The 21,241-nt window shown below is 55.5% G+C and overlaps 1 protein-coding gene across 4 annotated transcripts; it reads right to left on the bottom strand.

Annotated features, from left to right (window-relative positions):
• Window positions 1-72: 72 nt before the first annotated feature.
• Window positions 73-18,782, bottom strand: STX1B (syntaxin 1B; the record flags this gene model as incomplete). 4 transcript variants are annotated; one of them, XM_082671030.1, is made up of 10 exons in its annotated part: window positions 18,738-18,782; window positions 9,943-10,017; window positions 9,645-9,744; window positions 9,482-9,556; window positions 6,915-6,988; window positions 6,401-6,509; window positions 6,134-6,207; window positions 4,014-4,151; window positions 3,802-3,912; window positions 73-490 (listed from the first exon to the last, which is right to left on the bottom strand). In XM_082671030.1, the coding sequence occupies exons 1-10, from the start codon at window positions 18,765-18,767 to the stop codon at window positions 377-379; spliced, it is 900 nt and encodes a 299-aa protein (XP_082527156.1). In that variant the 5' UTR covers window positions 18,768-18,782. The 4 variants fall into 4 exon arrangements, with proteins under 4 accessions (XP_082527156.1, XP_082527159.1, XP_082527157.1 ...); XM_082671033.1 differs by having other exon boundaries at window positions 477-478; window positions 3,780-3,912; XM_082671031.1 differs by lacking the exon at window positions 73-490 and adding an exon at window positions 3,047-3,545.
• Between the last annotated feature and the right edge of the window lie 2,459 nt (window positions 18,783-21,241).

Here is a 21,241-nt window from a genome sequence, read left to right as displayed (position 1 = left end):
CCATGTCTCCCACTCCCCACGGCGCCCGTCCCGTGTGGGGACAGAAGGAAGTGAGCACACAGCACGCCCGCTGTTGGATTGGTTGCTATTTCTCCCGTCCCACGGGGCCCGACCCGGCCCGGGGTGGGGGTGAGGGGCTCTGGGGACAGGACATGCAGGGCTGGGAGGGGGGCAGAATTTTCCTGTGTTTTATCCATTTGCAACTTGGTCACCAATAGAGAGAAATGGGACTCTGAGGGCTAACAGGAGAGGGTGGCCTGGCTCTGGGCCCCCAGCCAGGCCCCAGGAGTCCTGTTCCCTCTGGGGAGGAGAGGGAAAGAGCTCTAGAAACCAACGGAGAAACAGAAGGGGCAGGGGCTCATGTCAGCAAACACGGCTATATCACGTGACACGCCAGCGACACAGAAACGCCAACGCACACGGCTGCACAGCAGGCGGGGTGGGGGAGGAGGGAGCCGGGGGCCACCCATCTTGTCCTCTGCGGGGCAGGCTGGGAATGGGGCAGGGTGAATGCATAGAACACATCATGTACGCACGCTCGAGGCGTGGCAAGAGCGCACATCAACCCACAGGCACATGGGACGGACACGCAGTGTGCTTCGTGAGAGGCAGGGGGAGGGAGAAAGGGGGAGGGGAAGCAGCGAGCCCTGGCCAGGTCCGGGACCACCCACGGGGCACACAGGGGCTTGATGGTTGTAGGTGCTTGGCGGGCGGGCAGCACACACTTGTCTGAGAACATGCAAAAGACACCAGCCCCCCAGACAACATTCCAGGACACATACAGACACAGCAGCCAACAAGCAAACACATCATGTGATGTGTGGGACTTAGAGAAGCTGGGGCAGAACAGACCCTCAGGGATGCTCTGGTCCATCTGAGGCCCAGAGATGGGCAGCTACGGGCCTAATACCAGTCAATGAGGCGGTTGCATCACTCCAGCCATGGCTCCACCCTTCTCCTTGTGGCCCCAAGGCTGTGGGAATTCCAGAAACGCCTGGTATGAAAGGGTATCCTGGCTGGACCACAGGAAGGAAAAAGGCTGGGGTGGGGGGTGCTGGGGCCTGCTCTGATGTCCCCAAAGAAGCCTGAGTGGGAGCAGGAGGGCTGCAGTCAGATACGGGGGCAAACTTCCCGTCCTGACAAAGGGCACTGTGGGAACGGACAGCCCACCTTGGGGTTTACATACATATATATATATATATATGTATATATATATATTGGCCACACACAGGCAGGGCCCAGCCAGGTAGGGAAGAGGTTGGCTATCTGAGCTGAGGTGGGAGTGGGGTACTATGTTCCAGAAGGTCACATCTGCACTGTCTCTCTCTCACACATACACGCTTCACATGAAGAGGGACTCCAGGAAACGATCTGCACACACACCAAAGTCCACCCTGTGCACACGGATGTCGGACCCCAAGGCAGGGCGCATTCCTGTACTTGTGTGTTCAATCCTGTATATGTGGGTCTGTGTTCCTGGGCCAGTGGAGTGGGAGGCTTCTAACACTGTCCTTTGCCCACATACCTCCCACCTGCCACCCATCGCACAAACCCACTGATGCATATGTTGTCTACGCAGCAAGGGAGGAGCTGGCCTCTTCCTCACCGTCAGAAACTCAGGCCCGTGTCCCACCCTCAGTCTCAGCCTGCAGGGGAACAGATATTGGTGACATTTCAGCAGGACATGTGTCCAGGGCATGGGCCCCAGGACTTAGACCACTCCAGTACGTCGGAAATAAACAGTTCCCTAAATCCAAGGTTCCTGAGGCAAAGGCCAGAGCATCAGATGGGGCGGTGGGGACCATCGCCGGCCTCTCAGTTCTGAGGTTAGTGCTCAAGAAGGTTATTTCTGAGAGCCTGGGGCAGCCCTTGACATTCCCATGATCAGTAATGTTTCCCATCAATAGCCCTTCCCATCAATAGCCCTTCCATCAATAGCCCTTGACATTCCCGTGATCAGTAATGTTTCCCATCAATAGCCCTTCCCATCAATAGGGAGGCATTCATGTGCAAACGAGTGCCCGCCTGAACAGGCACCGTGCCAGCGCCAGCGTCAGCATATGCCGCTCCTGTGTGCATGTGTGTGCCTGGGTGTGGCCTCATCTGCCGGGGCGGGTGGGAGCACACTGAGGTGTCCCAGCTTCCACATGTACAGGCCTATCTGACCGAGAAAGATAAGCACGTGGGCATGTATGCACAGGGGATCCAACCACGCAGGGCAGGAAGCTGCAGTTGCACAATGTTGATGTAGCAGTGTGTGGCCACACCAGATAGCGGCCAGCAGCTCTGGGGAGAAAGGGAGGGGGCAAATAATCTGGATAGACAAACCTGGATGGGGCACAGGTCCTTGAAGGTAAACGTGTGTGTATAATACACAGGGGGATAGAAACACACTACGTAGAAATTCTCTACACACACACACACACACACACACACACACACTCGCACAGGCGTACTCTAGATAGCGTAGAAATATAGATTTCTGTGCCCACCCAAAACAGATGTCCAGTGCAAAATGTGGAGGGCTCTGTCTCAGGAGAAGACCTACTGACACTTCAGGCACATCCTAGACACACACACACACACACACGTCCCTCACATCACCTATTGGGGGAAATGCACATGGATATACAGGCCAAGCTAGGTTATTGACACGTGTATTCTTCCACTCGCCTCGACTGAACTCCACACACACACACATGTTCCCCAGGACATGTCAGTCCCGGGGTGACTAAGCCAGGAGGGTTTGCTCAACGTCACGCTGGGGTGTCTGCCATGGCCTGTGTGTGTATTGTGCCTGGATCCTCTGGGAATGTTAGTGTGAGCCTCTGCACACTCACAACCTGCCCCATCTGTAGCAGACATGGGGGAGGGGGGGTGTCAGTGGAGGAGGTGCTGTTACATTGGATTTAAACACGCAAACACAAAATTCCATGTAGGCAAACTGTGTGTCCACGGATCTGTGGCGCCACACACACACAGACACACACACACACAGACACACACACACACCCCTATTCACAGAAGACAGAAGAGTGGGGCTTGATGGCTGCTGTGTCACACCCAGCCACAGTCTACACAACAACCCAGGGGAAGGGGGAAAGCTCAGACGACACACAGACTTGAGGTGGGGGCAGAGAGGGCGATTCGGTGCTTCTACACACGTCTACACACGTACACACACACACGCTGGGGAGTCCACACGTCTCGAGCATGTGCCGGCGGCATGCATGTTGGTGTGCACGTGTAATCACGCCTGCTGCTATCTACGTGCGGGGGCGGGGGGTGGTCCATGGCGGGGGGGAGGTCCAGGGACTCCAGGGTCTGACAGGCGGTAAAGGTTGCGGGTGCTGCCCGGGTCTGTCTTGAGGGTGAGCCTGGAGCAGGGGATGGAGTGAAGGGGTGGTGGGGGTATTGCTCCCGATGTGGTGGGGAAGGGTCTGGGAGGGACAGGGGTGGGGGGCCTACAAGCCCAGCGTCCCCCCAATGGATGACGCCAAGACCACCCCCAGCACCACACAGCAAATGATGATCATGATTTTCTTCTGCAGGCAGGAAGGGCGAGAGGGAGGGAGGAGACAGAGAGACAGAGAGGTAAAGAGACACACAAACCGACAGACAGATGGGGAGGAGGGTGTGAGGAAAAAGAAGAGGGGAGAGAAAACAGAAAAAGGAAGAGGTCAGAACCAGAGATAAGGCCTCTCACGGGATTTCATCACTCACCTCAGCCCTGGCCTGAGCCCAGCCCCGCCCGCTCGGCTCCAGCCCACCTGCTCCACAGGCCCGCCTGCCCCGGCTCACCCTCCGGGCCTTGCTCTGATATTTCACAGCTTTCTTGGTGTCAGACACGGCTCGCTCCACGTAGTCCACGGAATGTTCCACGTTGTACTCAATGCGGTCAATCATTTCGCCCTGCAGAGGATACATGCATAGGATGGGGTGGGAGCTGGGCTGGAAGAGGGGATCCCGGGGACCCGGGTGAGGTTCCCTGAGGCCTGTGGCAGAGGCAGTACCTGGCTCTCCACAAGCATGGCCATGTCCACAAACATGTCGTGCAGCTCACGGATGCTGGTTTCCAGTTTGATGATCTCGTTGTGCCTTGTCTCGATTTCATTCAGTGCCTGCTTTGTCATCTGTGAGTCCATTTTGATCTAGGGTGAAAGGGGAGGGGCAGGGGGGAAGAGGGAGGAGAGCTGCAGACCACCCTTCACTCCCGGAAGAGCTTGGATTCTGCAGCCAGAGCGTCTGGGTTCGAACCTGGCTGGCGTTTACTAGCTGTAACCATGGGCAAATTGTTTAACCTCTTCAGGCCTCAGTTTCCCCACCTAGAAAATGCAGATACTTCACACCTCACAAGGTTGTGCGAAGATTAAGTGAATGACTATGTGTGTATCAATTAGAATAGTACCTGGCACACAGGAAGCACTAAAGAGACATCTGTTAAATTACAAGAAGGAAAACCTGCCCTGAGCCCGCCACCTCAGCCCATGGCTGTCTCTATCACACACACCAGGGAGGCCCTGGGAAGGGAGACAGGGGTCCTGGACCCCTGTCAGGATTGGGGGCCACCATCTGGTCAAAGGCAGACAGGATAATGGAAGGGGACACAGCAGAGAGTGGAAGCAGAAAAGGAGGCCCAGATGAGAAGGCAGTGTGCCCTGGAGCCCCCATGATATGGGCCGGGGTAGAAATAATAAGGAAAGGCTCTGCAGCCCTCCAGAGTCAGTGGGAGAGACTCTAACCCACAGTCAGATATATCTCCTCCCCACGGAAGCCAGACCACTCGCCTTCCAAACCACTCACTGTTTAGACCACATCCAGACACTCTTCTGCTCTAAAGCCCTCCGAGGCTCCCCACCATCCACAGGCTCCACACCTTCACCTTAGCAGTCGAGGCCCCGTCTCCCTTTCCGTCCTCATCTCCTTAGCAGTCGAGGCCCCATCATCTCCCTTTCCGTCCTCACCTCCTTAGCAGTCGAGGCCCCATCTCCGTTTCCGTCCTCATCTCCCCAAATCCTAAGAGCCCCAATCATCCAATGGCTCTTTGGCAAGTGGTCCACTCTCTCTGTGTTTGTTCAGTCTGTCCCCTTTTTCTGGAATGTCCTTTGCCCATCTCCCCGTGTCCAAATGCTCCCTGTCTCTTAAGGCACACAACTCAATGCCACCTCCCCCAGGAAGCCTTTCCCGACCCTAGAAGTTAACTACTACCTTAGGGCCTGTCTGCATCTTGTTCAGCCCTCAGGCAAGGTACCGACCACCCTGCATCGTAATGATGGTGGGTTAACCGGCAGGGATCAGCTCTATCCCCTTAGAACCCCTCACCAGGTTTCCCTCCACTCTCAGACAGACTGACAGCCTGGGCAGAGCTGTTTGGGAGGGCTCCGGGCTAACTGGCCCATTATCAATTTGCTCAAAGCTAATTTAACAAAGATCAATTCTCTAAATAGCAATTTGCTGAAAACTGCTAGACGGTCATTGAATGTACTTTAACGCTGGTCTAGAAACCTAAACCAGAGTCATTCTGCCACCAGAAGCTGAAAGGGAGATAAAACCTGTCAGCCAGGGCGAAAGTCAAGAAAGAGAAAGAACTACCGTTGGGGAAAGCCCATCCCTTTCACATATAAGATGACAAGCGCAGGGCAGTGTGCCAAACTCCAGCAAAACTGAAACTGATGTTTTAGAAAACCTTCAAAATGTAGGCAAATTAGTCACTTGGTGAAATGACCCGCATCACTAGGGAGAAGTGTATCTTAGCACTGAAGAGTCCTGACTGCGGATTCAGATCCTTGCTCTGCCTGTAGCTGTGTGACCTCGGCAAGTCATTTAACCTTTCTGGATCAGATTACCTCATCTGTGAAACACGACTCCCTCAGAGGCTTGTGGTGAGGATTAAATGAATTTAGTAGGTAAATGTAAATACATTCAATGCTTAGAACGGTGCCTGGCACCTTACTGATTGCCATTTTTATGAGGGTACTTCCTGCTCTGCCCCCATGGAATTCCCCAGTTCCAGGTTCAGACTTCCCGATGCTTGTTATTTCACGGCGGACTTAGGACCTTGAGTTCAGCCTACGCTTGGAAAGGAAAGGCGAATGCTTTCCAAAAACAGACCCCACCCCCACGCGGGGCTCACATCGTCAGTGAAGATGGCCAACTTCCCACTCTCCAGCATGTCTTCCAGTTCTTCGTTGGTCGTGGTCCTTCCAGCTGTGGGGAGAAACGACTCGCTGCTCAGCGACTGGGCCAGCCTGGACACCTGAGGTGGTGGGATGTGGTAGGGACCCGGGAGCCCACCCTCCCATCCGGCCTCAGGCCACGAGTCCCCTCCACGGAGGGGAAGGGCCTGGAAGGAGTATGGGTCAGGTCTGGGGAGTTTGCGGGGGGGAGATGTCACACGCACTGATCTCCAGCTGCCTCTGGATCCGGTCCTTGCAGCGGTCGCGGTACTTGGACTGGGTCGCGTTATATTCAGTCATTACCTCCACGAACTTCCGGGAGAGTGTGGAGTGCTGTGGTGGGGGGTACAGACACATCAGGAGGCAGGGAGCAGAGACCGTGGAGGGATGGAGTGGGCGGGAGGGGCTGAGTTAGCCTACGGCCCCTTCTTCAGCTCATGCCACGACCCCAAGCCCTCGCAAGTGTGCAGTCCCATACCCCAGCACCCCCATCCTACGCCCAAGCCAGCCAAGGCCAGGCTAGGGCACTGAGATGTAGCCGGGTTCCGACCTCCGCTGTAGTCCCGCCCCAAGCCCCGCCCCTGCCCAGGCTCCCCCTTGGCCACGCCCCACGCTAGTGCCTGCTCTGGCCCGCCCACGCCCAACAGGCAGGTCTCCAGCCTGGGCCCCTCCCCTGTCCGGTCCAGTGCGGTTTGGTCCCGGCCCCGACCCTGACCGTGCCTGGCCGCTGCCTCCTACCTGGGTCTTGCGGATGCGCAGGTCCGCAGAGGAACGATTCAGCCCCTCCTCCTGTTCAATGCTTTGCTCGATCGCTGCGGGAGAGAGGACGCAGTGACGGGAGGGCGAGAGACCCGGCGCATGTGGGGCGGGGGTCTGGGGCATATGAAGAGTGGACACCCCGAGGCAGGCCCCCCAGGCCCATGAACGGATGTCATACCCAGGCGAGGGCAGACAGTAAAGAGTCTAGGGTGGGGAGGCAGGAGGCCAGCGGATAAAGGGACCAATGTTTGAGGGGGCCTGGAAACCAGGTAGGAGGGGATATCGAGGGTCAGTCGGTCACCAGACAGAAGGGGGCTATTTGTTCTGGTGGAAGGATTGCGTCTTGGAAAGTCCCACAGCTGTAACTCCTGCCCAGCCCCCCAGTCCACATCCCCTGTATGGGGGGTGGGAGAACTCTCTGCTTTTTGCAGCCTCAGAAAAGGGTCAGGAACCCACCCTGGGATTTATCTGGTGGAGGGCAAGCACTTTCAAGTGGGTCAGGTTCCAGTGGCTGCCCTTTCCTTGGAAAATTCTAGGGTAAGTGGATGGATGTTCCAACAGAGAAAATAGCTCCCCCCGCCTTACAAAGTGATCCCTGTCCCAGGAATCCCCACTTCTAAAGGATGTTCTGGAAAAGCACACAGATTAACTGGGATTACTGCTTCTAGATCATGCACTCCCCACACTTATTTAGATTTTCTAAAAAAGAGCTTGAGGGTAAGATCTACTGTGCTCGGAAAATGCAGCAGGGATGAATCACCAGGCCCTCTCAGACCTGGAAGAGACTCCGGGCCACTCCCGAGAACATTGCTTCTCCGTTCCTGGCAGCGGTGGAGGTACGGTGCTGGGTGGCACCCCAACGCTCCCCTGCCAGCGATGGCGGGACAGGGACTGAGTGACAGCTCTGGCCCAGCTGTTATGGGAAAAGTCCAGAAACACACACCCAGGAATGTTGGAATCTCTGGCTCAGACTGGGACCCTGTTGTCAGACTTGGGGCTGGGGCCAAGCCCAGGAGGAAAGGATCCTTTACAGGATCTTATTGACTTCTTACAGTAATCCTGGGAGTTCAGTCCAGGTTTCAGACTAGAAACTGAGGTTGAAATAGAGAAAACAACTCATTCAAGGTCACACGCAATGCCGGAGCTCATGCCACCACAGAGCTGGAGAAAGATGGAGAAGATGATCTCTCTTTTTCTGGAGCTCTGGAGGGTCAGCTCCTCTGAGCCACTGCCACTTTTCCTAGCTTCTTTCTTGGTCTATTCCTGAACTCCTAAACCATACAGCCCTCCTCATGGTCTTATAAAGAGTGTTAATGTCAGAGCTCAATGGGCTCAAAGAAATTGCTGAGCCCAGGGATTTTTAAACTTGTGTCCCACGGAACCCTGCTTCTGAGAAGGAACCTCAGAGGGGTCTGTTCCTGGGAGTGATGAGGAGGCTAGGCAGGTAGGGCTCTGGGTCTCCCAACCCCAGGTCAGCCAGAACAGCTTGACTTTTATGTGTTGTATGTATTGGAATTTGGGGTAAGATTTCACTTGGGAAAAAAAGATTTTGCTACCAAAAAACAAAAACAAACAACAACAAAAACATCTAGCTTTGAAATTGCTTTAGTAGTTCTTACTGTACTGATGAGGAACTGAAGGTAGGGTACTTGTCCAGAATGAGCTGGTGATGGAAGTGGGCTCCCTCTGTCTGGATTTGCAATCAGTGTGCTCCCAGTTTGGATCATTTTGCTTTCTAGCACGCTCTCTTGAGTGCAAAGGGCTTACAGATCAGCACTGGAGGCTCACATATGGCCTCCTGTTGAGTCCAGGAGAGCACGGAGTCCCTGTCCTCATCTCTCTGGACCAAGGTCATTGTGCTCAGGGCCAGGCATCTGACATGACTCCTTTCCCCCAAAGCCCAGCAATGTGCCTCAAGGTGCTCAGCAAATGTTTTCTGATGCTGAATTACCATGAGCATACAAATTAGCATCATGGTAACACTGCTATTCCCCTGGCACCAGCAGACAAGGAGGTTCCCAACCCACAGTGATTTGGGGGAAGGTGGTTATTACCAGCACCCAAGTCCTTAAATTAGAGTGAATACATGAGCATTTGGCAAGTCCCTCCTGAAAGTTTGCCAGCCCCTGATGTCAGCCACACAGTCCAATCTGTCCTGCGCTAAGGATACCAATTCAGAAGCATTTGCTGAGCCCACCTACTGGGTGCTTAGCGCTATGTCCGGCAACTGTTCTGGAGAAATGAGGCCTTCGTGAAATTAAACCCACCTGGAAGACTGTATTTTCCTGGTGGACCTTCCTGCTGATGGAACCAGCAGAGGTCAGATGCAATTTGGACAGAAAGCCTCCTCTCTGTCATTTCCCTGTCATGTCTATATCTTTCTCCAAGGCATCTGGAGCAAGTTGGGAAATCTTGGGTTTTATGCTTTCTCAGTGTTTAAGAATCTGGCTCCTGGAAGTCTGTAGACACTCCTCACAGAGAGGCCTGTTTAGTCCAATGGAGGGCAGAGTTTTTTTCCTCCTTAGGCAGGGGATGGCATTCCTCACCTTTCAACTTGGATCGAACCTTGTTGGCCGTCTTCTTGATGTCTGCAGTGAGGTCCTCCAGCTCCTGTTTGGTCTCTGAGGGGAGGGGAGGGGCAGGTGAGATGTCTGGGTGGGACCCCAGACTCCTGCCCACAGACCCCAGCCACCCGGCAGCAGCACTTACTCTCATCCGGGTTGGGGGCGGCCAGGATGGCACTATGCTGTTTTTTCACTTGTTCCACATCCTCTGACAGCTTCTCAATGCAGCCCCGGATCTCTTCCACCTGGGGCAGCAAATCGGCTATACCCAGCCAAGTCGTCGGGCCAGACAAAGGGATTCAGGGGGCTCAGTCAGGGTTCAGGGAAACGGGCCAGACCCAGAGGGGTTGGTAAAAGGCCAAGGGGATGGAGGAGTAGAGAGCAGGGTGGGGGCCGGGGGCCAGGGAGAAGGAAGCTGTTGGCTGGGGGCCAGGTTCTGTTACCTGTTCAAAGAACTCATCCATGAAGTGGTCCCGGTCCACATGGACCACCTCCTCCTCATCGTCGCTGTCTTTCGCCTGGGAGGCAAAGAAAGGCAGTCTGTGCGCAATCCCGATGCTCCCAGCTCTGGGCTCAGAGCGGGGGTCCTGGGAAGGGTCACATGCAGGGGGCCGGGGCACCAAGCCGTCACAACGAATCCTGGGTGTCTTGTGGCACAGAGTCCCGGAGGCCGGGTACCTGACAGCCCAAAGGACACCTTGGAGGGAGTTAGCAAAAGGCACCGTTTCGAGGGTAGACGTGGTCCTGTGAGCGCAGTCACCCTGGAGGCGGGTGGCGCTCTGGACAGATGCTTTAACCAACCAGTATGGAAGTATTTCGATATTGTAACAACCAGCTAAATGTCAGCCTTGCGGTAATTGGCTCTGGGCTGCGAGAAGGGGTCTGGAATAGCGTCCCAGGAGCCTGACCCCCCCCCCCACCATCCCCCCAGCCGCTCCTGCCAGGCTTCAATTTGCTCCCTTCTCTTCCCCTCCAGCCTCCAACGCGACCAGCCACGTCCCCTAGTCCCCTATGCAAGGTCACTTCACTGCCAGCGGCAGGCGCGAGTTAAGCAAGCAGTCGGCCAGGGGAGGGCTGGATGAGAGACACAGTCAGCGCCCCGACCTCCCTCCTCCCACCCACTCTCTTCCCCTCCCCCCACTCTCCTCCGTGTATTCACTTGCTTTCATCCAGCCTCTTCCAACTTCACACCCACCTACTCTCACTTGCTTGGATTTCCCAGTTGCAACCTGCAGCTGCTCAGCCCTCCACCCCCAGGGCTCAGAGACACAAGGGATTTACCCACCCACACTGCCACTGCCGCCACCAGACAGGCCAGTGACATAGACAGAAGGGCTGACACACAAGGCACACAGAAATAGGCCCACTGACACCCACACAGACCCACAGCAAAGCTGCCTGCCGACACATGTGGACACACAGACGTGCAGCGGGCCCTCTGCCCCCAGGGACATTCGGGAGGGCCCTCTGGGGCTCTTCTCCCAGCCTCTCTGAGCATCCGGTCTGCACACTCACTCAGAGCTGGGAAGGAGGAAAGGGGGTTAGGAAGGGCTCCCCAGTGCTCCAAACTCCAGTCTCAAGACTCTGCTCGGGACAGAAGTCTGAGGGCAAAAGCTGAGCCCATCAAGCTTAATTACATCTGGGGCCCTAATCAGCCTCCACGGAAACTTAAAACAGTTCACCCTGGGCTTCCCTGGTGGCGCAGTGGTTGAGAGTCCGCCTGCCGACGCAGGGGACACGGGTTCGTGCCCCGGTCCGGGAGAATCCCGCATGCCGCGGAGCGGCTGTGCCCGTGAGCCATGGCCGCTGAGCCTGCGCATCTGGAGCCTGTGCTCCGCAACGGGAGAGGCCACAACAGTGAGAGGCCCGCGTACCGCAAACAAACAAACAAAACAGTTCACCCTGATTTCCAGAAAAAAACGAGCCAAAACTCAGACAGAATCTCATGACCAGAGCCTGAATGAAATCAAGATGGGATCTACACAGCGTCTAGCGGGGGGTATTGCCATTTGGGATCTAAAGAGAAGAGCTTGCACGGGGCCTCGACAGGGTCCGAGCAGATCGCAGACAGGACCTGACAGAAACCAGACAGCTCAGACCGAACCAGACTCCGCGCAGACTGATGGCAGACAGCTCAGATCGAACCTGGACTGGGCCAGATGGGACCTAGATGTGATCTAGACAGCCAAGTGAACTTGGAATCAGAGAGGCCCGACAGCACCCCCAGGAAGCGTGAACACAGAGACGTCCAGCTGGACCCTCTCGAAGGTACCCCAGCTTCCCACCCAAGCCCGGCTCAGATGGTCCCCAGGGATCCTCCCCTCGCCATGTTGGGGAATACCTTCAGCACTTCCATTTAAGCTCCAAATATCTCCCAGGAAAGGGAGGCTCTTCTTTCTCTGCCCACCAGTAAGACATGCCAGGCTGCAAGGAAGAGCCCAGACAGGAAGCCAGCTGTTCTAGCCTCCATTTGAGCTGCCCCCAGAAGGAGGGGTGGTACCAGGTGGGGCTTGGCGACCCTGATGCGACTTCTGGCTTCTCAAGCTTCCACCTGACCCGGAACCACACCAATAGACCTTGGCTCCATGAGGCTCTGGGATGCTCGGCTCATCTCTGAGGACCCATCGGCCTCCCATGATGTTCTATCCTCAAAAAGCCAGTTGCCTCACGAGATTCCCCTTCCCCTAGAGCCAAGCTGCAGCTGCTCAGCCCTCCACCCCCCAGGGCTCAGAGACACACAAGGGATTTACCCACCCACACCGCCACCGCCGCCTCTGTCCCTTCTCTGCCTTCAAGCACTTGGCCCTCAGCTTGGCTGCCCACAGGTCATGAGGCCTCTCGCTGGCCCAGGTATCTGGGAACTTTCCTGTTCTCTCTTTCCCCTCCCCAGACTGACTTTAGACTTCCTCAAGTCTCATTTCTCTCCCTCTCTCCTTTGGTTCCCAGGGCCAGATCCCTGATTCTGCCCTGGGGTGTCCCTGGCTGCCTGTTTACTTGCCCTTGAGAGAGGAGGAAAGGTAGAGTGCCCAAGGATGACTTAGTTGGTGTAATAATTACAGACAGCTGACAGCTAAAGTCCTCTCCAGTTGACAGACACTTTTACATCTATAATCTCTTCTGATCCTCACTACCATAGCCCTCGAGAAAAGCTGTCCCCATTTCAAGATGAGGGGAACAGGAGGTCTGAGGGGGAAGAGGAAATGGACTTGCTCAAGGGCACCCAGGCTGAAAGGGGCCAGGAAACCAGAGACATCTAAGACATGCCTCCTCCCATAGCCCCTCCTTTCTTTCTTTCTTTTTTTTTTTTTTTCCCCCTTTGGCATCACTGTGCAGCATGCGGGATCTTAGTTCCCTGACCAGGGACAAACCTGTGTCCCCTGCATTGGGAGCGTGGAGTCTTAACCACTGGACCACCAGGGAAGCCCCTCCCATAGTCCCTTCTGAGGCTTGAGACCAGGCTGCCTCCTGCTGGCCACTCTGCCACCAGAGATTTCCCTTCTCAGGTCCCCTCCTGACAAGACACAATCTGGGCGAGGCTCTGCGCCCCGAAAACCTAGCAAAATACTAGCGTGTGATAGCACCTTTGGCCTAGGTCTTGCATTCTTGTTATCTCATTTAATCTTCATTAAAACTCTGTAAGGACCATTGGTCAACATAACTATAATTGTGGAAAACATTTACACAGCATTTGATAGCATGCTGGGCACCGTTCTAAAGCATACTGTGTTTATTTATCCATTTCATTCTTACAATAGCTGCCTTTTATAGATAGGGAAACTGAGTCACAGAGAGGCTAACGAGCTTGCCCAGGTCAGCAGCTGGAAGGCCACATGCCTTCTTCCCTCTGAGTTTCAGTCTCTGCATTTGCTGAATGGCGAGAAAGTCCTCCCTAAATGGTGGGCAGAAGGAGCCAGTGAGACGAGGCAGTAAAAATGCCTGATGCTGCCTGAGAGAATAAGTGCTCAGGGAGGCTTGGCTGTTACCCACTGCCTCCCCCATGTTACAGATGAGGAAACCGCCTCAGAGAGGTTGTCTGACCCTGCCTAAGGCTTCACAGGAAATAAGGCCAGAGGTGGGACCTGAATTGTCCTGGTGCTAAACCTCAGGCTCTTTCCCTTCTGTCTCTCTATTCCTTCCTGGCCCCTAAAGAGTCTGCTCTGCTGTGTCCTCAGTACCACTGAACTCCTGTGGCTGGGACAGAAAACCAGTAAGACGTGCCAGGCTGCAAGGAAGAGCCCAGACAGGAAGCCAGCTGTTGTAGCCTCCATTTGACTTGCTGTGTGACTCTCAGTCCCTCTCTGGGCCCCGGCTTATCTGTGAAATGCATGGGCCCTCCCTGCTCTGAGGTGTGTGTTTCATAATGAGCACGGCCTCCATTTCTGGAAGAAGCTGGCCAGACTAAAAGAAAACAGGCTGAGGGCAAATGAGACTACCTCAGAAAAGATGACCAAATGTGCTCCCATCCACTATATGGACAATTCAAGCCTCAGTTTCCTCCTGTGCGAAATGAAGAAAGTAAGAATCATATATACCCAACAAGTAGGTAGCAATTACCATGCGTCGGGCTCTGTTACAAGTGCTTTGCATTTCTCGTTTAATCCTTACAGCCACTCACTCCATGAAGTAGACACTCTTCTTATTCCCATCTGATGGATGCGGCAGAGAGAGATTAAGTAATTTGCCTCTGATCATACAGCTGATGGGGTGCTCACACAATGGCGCTGGATTGGAACCCAGGCACGCTGCTCTTTACGGATTGCCAGCTCCTCAAGCGCTCAGGAGGATGAAATGGGAGACCGTGGAGGCCCTGGGCACCTTCTGGAACCGCCTTGAGGACAGGGGGCATCAGATCCAAGCCTCTAGCTTCAGTCCTTCCCCATCAGAGACACCTGAGGTCTTCATAGGAGTGTCAGTGACGGGGAGACGACATAGACAGATGCGTGGATGGAGGGAGTGGGACAACGTGGGCCAGGAAGTCAACAGAGACAAACGAGAGGGTGACTAAAACAGAGGTGGAAAGAGACTGGAATTGGGTGATAGAAAAGTCAGAGTGGGGACTTCCCTGGCAGTCCAGTGGTTGGGAATCCATGCTTCCAATGCAGGGTCTGCAGGTTTGATCCCTGGTAGGGGAACTAAGATCCCAGCATGCCGCGTGGTGCAGCCAAAAAAAAAAAAAGTCACAGAGTATATGTGTGTGTGTGTGTGTGTGTGTGTGTGTAAATACATATGCATGCCCACGCATACAACACACACGTGCTGACACCTGCTTCTCAGGGGCATAAGCATCCTTTGATCTAGAGGCAGCAGCCTCTCTCCACCGCACCCCCTGCTTCTGTCCATCTGTCTCCCTGACCCAGGCCTCTGCGCACTCCCAGCATCCAACCCAGTCCTCCCATCCCAACCTCTCTCCTCCGCCCTCCCTGCCTTCCCCGACCGACTCCCTTCCTCACCCTCCCTCTGCCCCACTGAGCCCTTCAGTCATCTGACAAATATCTCTGATCAGCGTCCAGTTCTCTTCTGGGTGCTGCGGAGAATACAATGGTGAACAAGACAGGAAGGGCTCCTGCCTCCAAGGAGCTGACATTCCAGCGGAGGGAGACAGACAATGGAAAATGAACAAGACAATTTCAGATGGTGCTACTTAGCAAGAGGGAGATAAAGCAGGAGGTGTGATAGAGAGAAATGGGCATCAGGGAGGGCCTTTCGGGAGGGCCTTGACATCTGAGCTAAGGCCTGAGGAGTTAACTGCACCACAATCTGGAGCACACAGAATTCAAGGCAGAGGGAACAGTGTCCAGGCAGAGAGAACAGCATTCAGAGGCACCAGCAAGTGCAAAGGCCCTCAAGCAGGGGGAACGTGATGTGTCTGAATGGCAGAAACAAGCCCCACGCAGCTGGGGGATACCAACCCATCACCCAGGGCTCTCCTGGTCCGCGCCCGCTCTCCTCAAACATGAGGCCGCCCTTTCCTTCTGCTTCAGGTCTGCGTTTCTAAAGCGCCTATTGTGCCTATCCCATACCTGAGGGCTGCACCTGGGACCCAGTCCCTGCCCCCAGGGTGCATGACTTGTCCTAGAACAGCCGTCCTCAAATTCCAGCCTCCCTCACCTCAGGTCTCCCCCCACCCACTTCCCAGTCTCCCATCCACCCCCACCCCCGCCTTCCCACTCCACAGCTGCCTCTCAGGCTCCGGCCCACAACACGTCCCCTTGTGGCTTCTCTCTCCCCGCAACCTTCCTCTCCACCTCACTTGCTCCCTTGCTCTCCTCTTCAGCCCCATCCCTGGACCCACTTCTTGGACCCTGGGACACCCATCCAGCCAACTGACTCCCCGTCGCAGCCTCCACTCCAGCCCAGTGCCTCCCAGTTGCTGACCAAAGGTGCCTGGTGAACTGGAAACAGAAAACCCTGGTTCAACGCTGGCTCCACCATTAACAGCTGTATGACCTTGGGCAAGTCAGGTTACCATTGTGGCCCTCAATTTACTCCAATAAATTAGGGGTCCCATCTTGCCCATCTCAGGGGGCTGATGTGAGACTCAAGAGAAATAAATGAGTCAGCTGTGGAATAACAAACACTCATGGAGCAATGCTGAGCACGAGGCCTCCTTCTAGGCGCTTCCAGCATAATTTCAATCCTCAGGACAGCCGTCTGAAGCAGGTCCCGTTATTACTCCCAATTCACACATGAAGAAAGTGAGGACCAGAGAGGTTAAGCAACTTACCCAAGGTCACACAGGAAGTAGCAAAGCTAGGATTTGAACCCAGACAGTCTGACTCCCAAATCTGTGCCCTTGACAGCTATGTGATGAACAGATGTGAGAACCCCTCGGGAACTCAAAGTACTGTTGAAAAAAGACAATCAGGCCCCCTGGGCTGACATCCCTGCCCATCACTGCCTTTCCGTCCCTCTCAGCTTCTCAGAGACCCCTTTCCCAGGCCTCCCACACCCTGCCTAGTCTCTCCTGCCTCCCAGCCTCCTCATTCTCAACTCTGGCAGGGAGACCCCCGTACTCCCTGTATCTGGAAGCTTTTTTTCCGCCCCACACATGCCCTCCCAAATCTCCAGTTTCCCTAAGCCATGACTAACACCAGAGCCATCAGCATTCACTCAGCCCCCTCTGCCCCTCCACCCCGCCTCCCACCTCCCCCATCTGCTGCCCCCAGCAGCCCCAGCAGACAGGATTCCTCCCCTCTGGGCAGGGGGTCCCTGATCCACTCAGATGAGAACTCCCATCCCCTGCCTTCCCTGCACCCCTGTCTTCGCCTTTTCCCTCCCCCTCTCTCTAATCACACCACAATTCCACCACCACCTCACCCTGACCCACTTTCCATTTCTTGGGATTTTGGAGTCATGGCATAGTCTTGGCAGCAGTGGATCTGGGTTCAAATCCAGACTACTCACTTGCTAGCTGTGTGACCTTGGGCAAGTTTCAACCACTGGGCCTCAGTTTCCTTCACTATAAAATGAAGTAGTTGCCCAGTCTCCCCACCTTACCAGGTGAGGGTCTAATGAGATTATGGATGGCAACCTGCTTTGGATGAAAACGGGGACAGAAAGGGAGTTAAGAGCACCAACACTGGAGTCAGCCTGCCTGCTTGCCTTTAATTAGCTGTGTGACTTTGGTCAAGTTACTTAACCTCTCTGGGCCTCGGTTTTCTTATCTATAAAATGGGATAAAACTAGTACCAGTCTCCTATGGTTGCTGTGAGGATCGAAATGAGTATGTATAAAACACTTAGAACTGTCTGGCACATGAGTGTTGGTTATTTTTATCACCGTCATTTTCCTGATGCCTAAGCGTATATTCACTCAAAGTTTAATTTAAAAAAATAAACCTTCAAAATTCCCTCCCCCAACCACCAGTTCCTCCTTCCTTCCCACCTGCCAACCCACCTCTCCCAGAGACAAGTCACTTGCCTCTAAGCCCCTTCCTCTTGTCTTTCTGTGAGCAGGTTCCCCACCCCCAAATCCAGGGGGCTCTCCAAAGACAGAGCTTTTTACCCCCAGTATTGAGACTTCTCTTTCAAAGTCTAAAAAAGCAGAGACGCATATCAACTTTGCAGACGGGAAACCCAGATTCCTGTCTGATGTTCCCAGCCACTTGCTTGGTGACCTTGGGCAAGTTCCTGCCCATTGCTGAACCTCAATCTCCTCATCTGTCAAATGGGATAACAACCCCAGGGTAATAACCAATAGGCTCCTGGTGAAGTGTGTCAGGCTACATCAGTTGGGTCTAGTACTTTATTAACATAACCCCACAGCAGGCTGTCAGCTCTGCCTCCTCGGGGCCCCAGGTCATTTCTACAACCCTCCACCCCACCGCATCCCCCCAGGCCCAGAAGCCACTCTTAACAAGCCCCCACTCCCCAGCCCCTCCAAATGGCAGCCTTCACTGCAGACACCAGTGCCACCCTCCTCCCCTGTCACCCAAACACAGCTAACTGCCTGGCCCGACTCCTGGAGCTGGGCCTTTTCAGGCCTGCAGACCAGAGGCCCACGCCAGCCCGCCCCTGTCAGCTTAGGATGCCCCAGTTCTCCCCAGTGGAGCCTGATCCCCGTCATACAGCCCAATTCCATGGCCCTGTGCGTGGAACCTCCTCCCGGTCTCCCCTGCAACCCCCTCTCCCACCTCTGGGGTCACCCTATCTCAGGCCCCGGCCCTCTGGCTATCTCCTGAGGCCACCCCTTCCCTCCTTGTCTCTGAGAGGTGCCCCCCTCCCCACGGAGAGCAACACACACACACACACACACACACACACACGCTTCATTCACTGCCAGGTGCTGGCATCTCAGTCGGTCCCAACGTGTGTCCTTCCCCACAGCAGCCCCCAAATCTGGGTCTCGCTGGGCTCAGCCTGGCCCAGGAACTGCCCACATCCTTCTAATTCAGCAAATCTGCCCAGCGGATGACAGCACCCTCCAATTCTCTCCCACACTCACTCTTTTCCATCCCCAGATTAGACCCCAGGGTCCTCCTGGGAATGTAGGGTGTCCAGGGCCCCTGAGACCTCTCCTGCCCCCTTGTGTCTTAATGGCCTCCAACCCCTTCTAGCCACTGTCCCTAAAATGCAGGTTCATTGGAGACATCAGGTGCCTTCACATATTGGGGTGCCCCTGCCACCAACCTCCAGTCTCATCATCTGCCCCCACGTCCCAGCACCTCCCCCACTCCACCCCCACGCGCTCCCCAAATACTGGGGTCCCGCCCCCCCATTTTCCCCACCCCCAAGCTCACACTCCGCAGCTCCTGAGTCCGATCCTTCATCCTGCGACGGCTCCTCCTCCTCCTCCTCCTCCTCGTTCTCCTGCCTCTGCTTCTGCTCCCTGCCTCCTGCCTCGGTGCTGGAGTCCTGAGTCTGGGGGCGCCGGCGGGGGGGCGCCGAGGCCGCTGTAGGGGGGCCCGCGGGCGGGGGCGGGCTGAGGGGCGGCGGGCTGAGGGCCGGGCAGGGGCAGGGGCCTGGGCCTGGCTCGGCTCTGCCGGGTATGCGGTGGCGATGCGGCTGCGGCACAGGCTTGGATGGAGGGATGCGGGAGCTGAAGCGCGGGGGAGGGGGGAGGAGGGAGGTAAGGAGGAAGGGAGGGAGGGGGGAACCGGGAGGGGGCGGGGAGCAGGGGGCATGCGCAGCGCCCGGGGCTGGGGGCGCCTGGGGGTTGTAGTCCGGGGAGGGGGACCCAGGAGGGAGGGAGACTGGAGAGGCCTAGAGGGGGGTGGGGAAGGGCAGAGCCACAGAAGGAGGGAGAGATGCGGAGAGACGGAGGAGATGTGGCAGGAGGCACAGGGATGCTGCTGTGGGACGGGGGTGACGGTGGAATGGCAGAAAGAAGGGGTAAGGGAATGAATTAAGGGAATAGCCTGGGGAGAGGAGCTGTGGATCCCTTTACACCAGGAGATATAGATAGATTTTATAGTCTGTGTTTGGGAGCATCTGTGTGAATCTGTGCACGACCACCTCTGTGTGTGTGTCCCTGCGGGAGGCTCTCTGGACACTAGAAATAGCAAGAGTGACCCTCTAGGTGGCTTCTGTGATGCAAGGAATCGGCCAAGCCTAGCTGAGAAGGACATGGGGCTTGTTTTTTTGCACAGCCTTCCCCACTCTAAGTGTGAGAGTCCCCGGACAGTGTGGGTCACAGAGCTCTGCTTGTCTACCTCCAGGGACAGGGTGCTCACCACCTCCGGGGACCTCCTGGCCTATCTTTAGATGGCTCTGACTGTCAAAACAAAACTTGTCCTTATTGGGAGAGGAGTTCTGGTCCCCCCGAGGGTCCAAGTACCCTGCATCCCTCTCCTTAATGCCTGCCTCACCTCTTCCCATCTCCACGTCTTAATGTCACATCAAGTCCTCTACCCCTGCAATGGGGCTTTGGCCTCTAACAGGCCTTGAACCTGCTTCTGCCAAGTTACCCAGTGACCTCCTCTATGCTGAATCCATGGACCACTTGCCAGGCCTTATCCTCCGTGATCGTGATCGGAGGATATTCGACACTGATGACCCCTCTCTTCTTGAAATCCTTCCCATCTTGGCTCCCACCTGCCTCCTGCCTCCCACGCCTCCCCCTCCAAACTCTGGATGTTGTTTCCCAGCCTCCTTCCAGACCGCCCACCCCCGCTTTCTTCCACATCCCCGTAGCAGCAGGGTTTCCGGGCCCCCCTCCCAGTTTCTTTTCTTTTCTTTTTTTTTTTTTTTTTTTTTTTTTGCGGTACACGGGCCTCCCACTGTTGTGGCCTCTCCCGTTGCGGAGCACAGGCTCCGGACGCGCAGGCTCAGCGGCCATGGCTCACGGGCCCAGCCGCTCCGTGGCATGTGGGATCTTCCCGGACCGGGGCACAAACCCGCGTACCCTGCATCGGCAGGTGGACTCTCAACCACTGCGCCACCAGGGAAGCCCTCTCTTCTTTTTATACCCTGTCACCTCCCCAGGTTCAGCCACGCCTACATGCCTGCAATATCCACATCTATACCTGCAAGCCAGGTCCTGCTCTTCAAGGGCAGTACCTGCTGTATGCCTGAGCACTGAGCTGAGCACCAAGAACAGAGACCAAAGATGCACTCGGAGATGTGTGGATCCATAACTATCGTAAGCGAGGCCAGGGCTTTGACGCTGACCACAAAGACTGTGGTGGCCTCGCCTTCCCCCAAAGTGCTCTCCATCAAAGAGGGCATCTCCGTCCACCCAGTCACTCAAAGCACACAGAAAGCTGTCCTTGGCTCCCTCCCCCATCCAAAGAATGCTACCATGTTCCGAGCATCCACCAAGTCCCTGGTGCTCCACTGTGTAGCCCCCATAATCCTTCCAACCTCAGGACAGCTACTGCTATCATCCCAAGTGCCCAGATCAGGAAACAGGCTTGGAATAGTTAAATAACAGTTAGTAAAGGACAGGGCTGGGGCTCTTGCCTGCATTTTTTGATTACAAAGCTCATTCTCGTAAGACCACAAGGTTCTAGCCCCTCCCTCAACTGCCAAATCCAGAGCTGTCTCCTGGGTCCCCTCCATCCCCACCACCCCTGGTCAGTCTAGGGGTGACTGACCTGGGCCATCAGAACAGCCTCCTTTTGGGGAATTCCCTGGCCATCCAGTGGTTGGTTAGGACTTGGCACTTTCACTGCCATGTCCTGGGGTTCAATCCCTCACTGGGGAACTAAGATTCTGCAAGCCGTGCGGCATGGCAAAGAAAGGAAAGGAGAGGAAAGGAAAGGAAAGGAAAGGAAAGGAAAGGAAAGGAAAGGAAAGGAAAGGA

This window comes from Grampus griseus (assembly GCF_964374135.1).
Source record: "Grampus griseus genome assembly, chromosome: 14".
NCBI classification, from domain to species: domain Eukaryota; kingdom Metazoa; phylum Chordata; class Mammalia; order Artiodactyla; family Delphinidae; genus Grampus; species Grampus griseus.
This window is presented reverse-complemented; position numbering and strand designations above follow the sequence as displayed.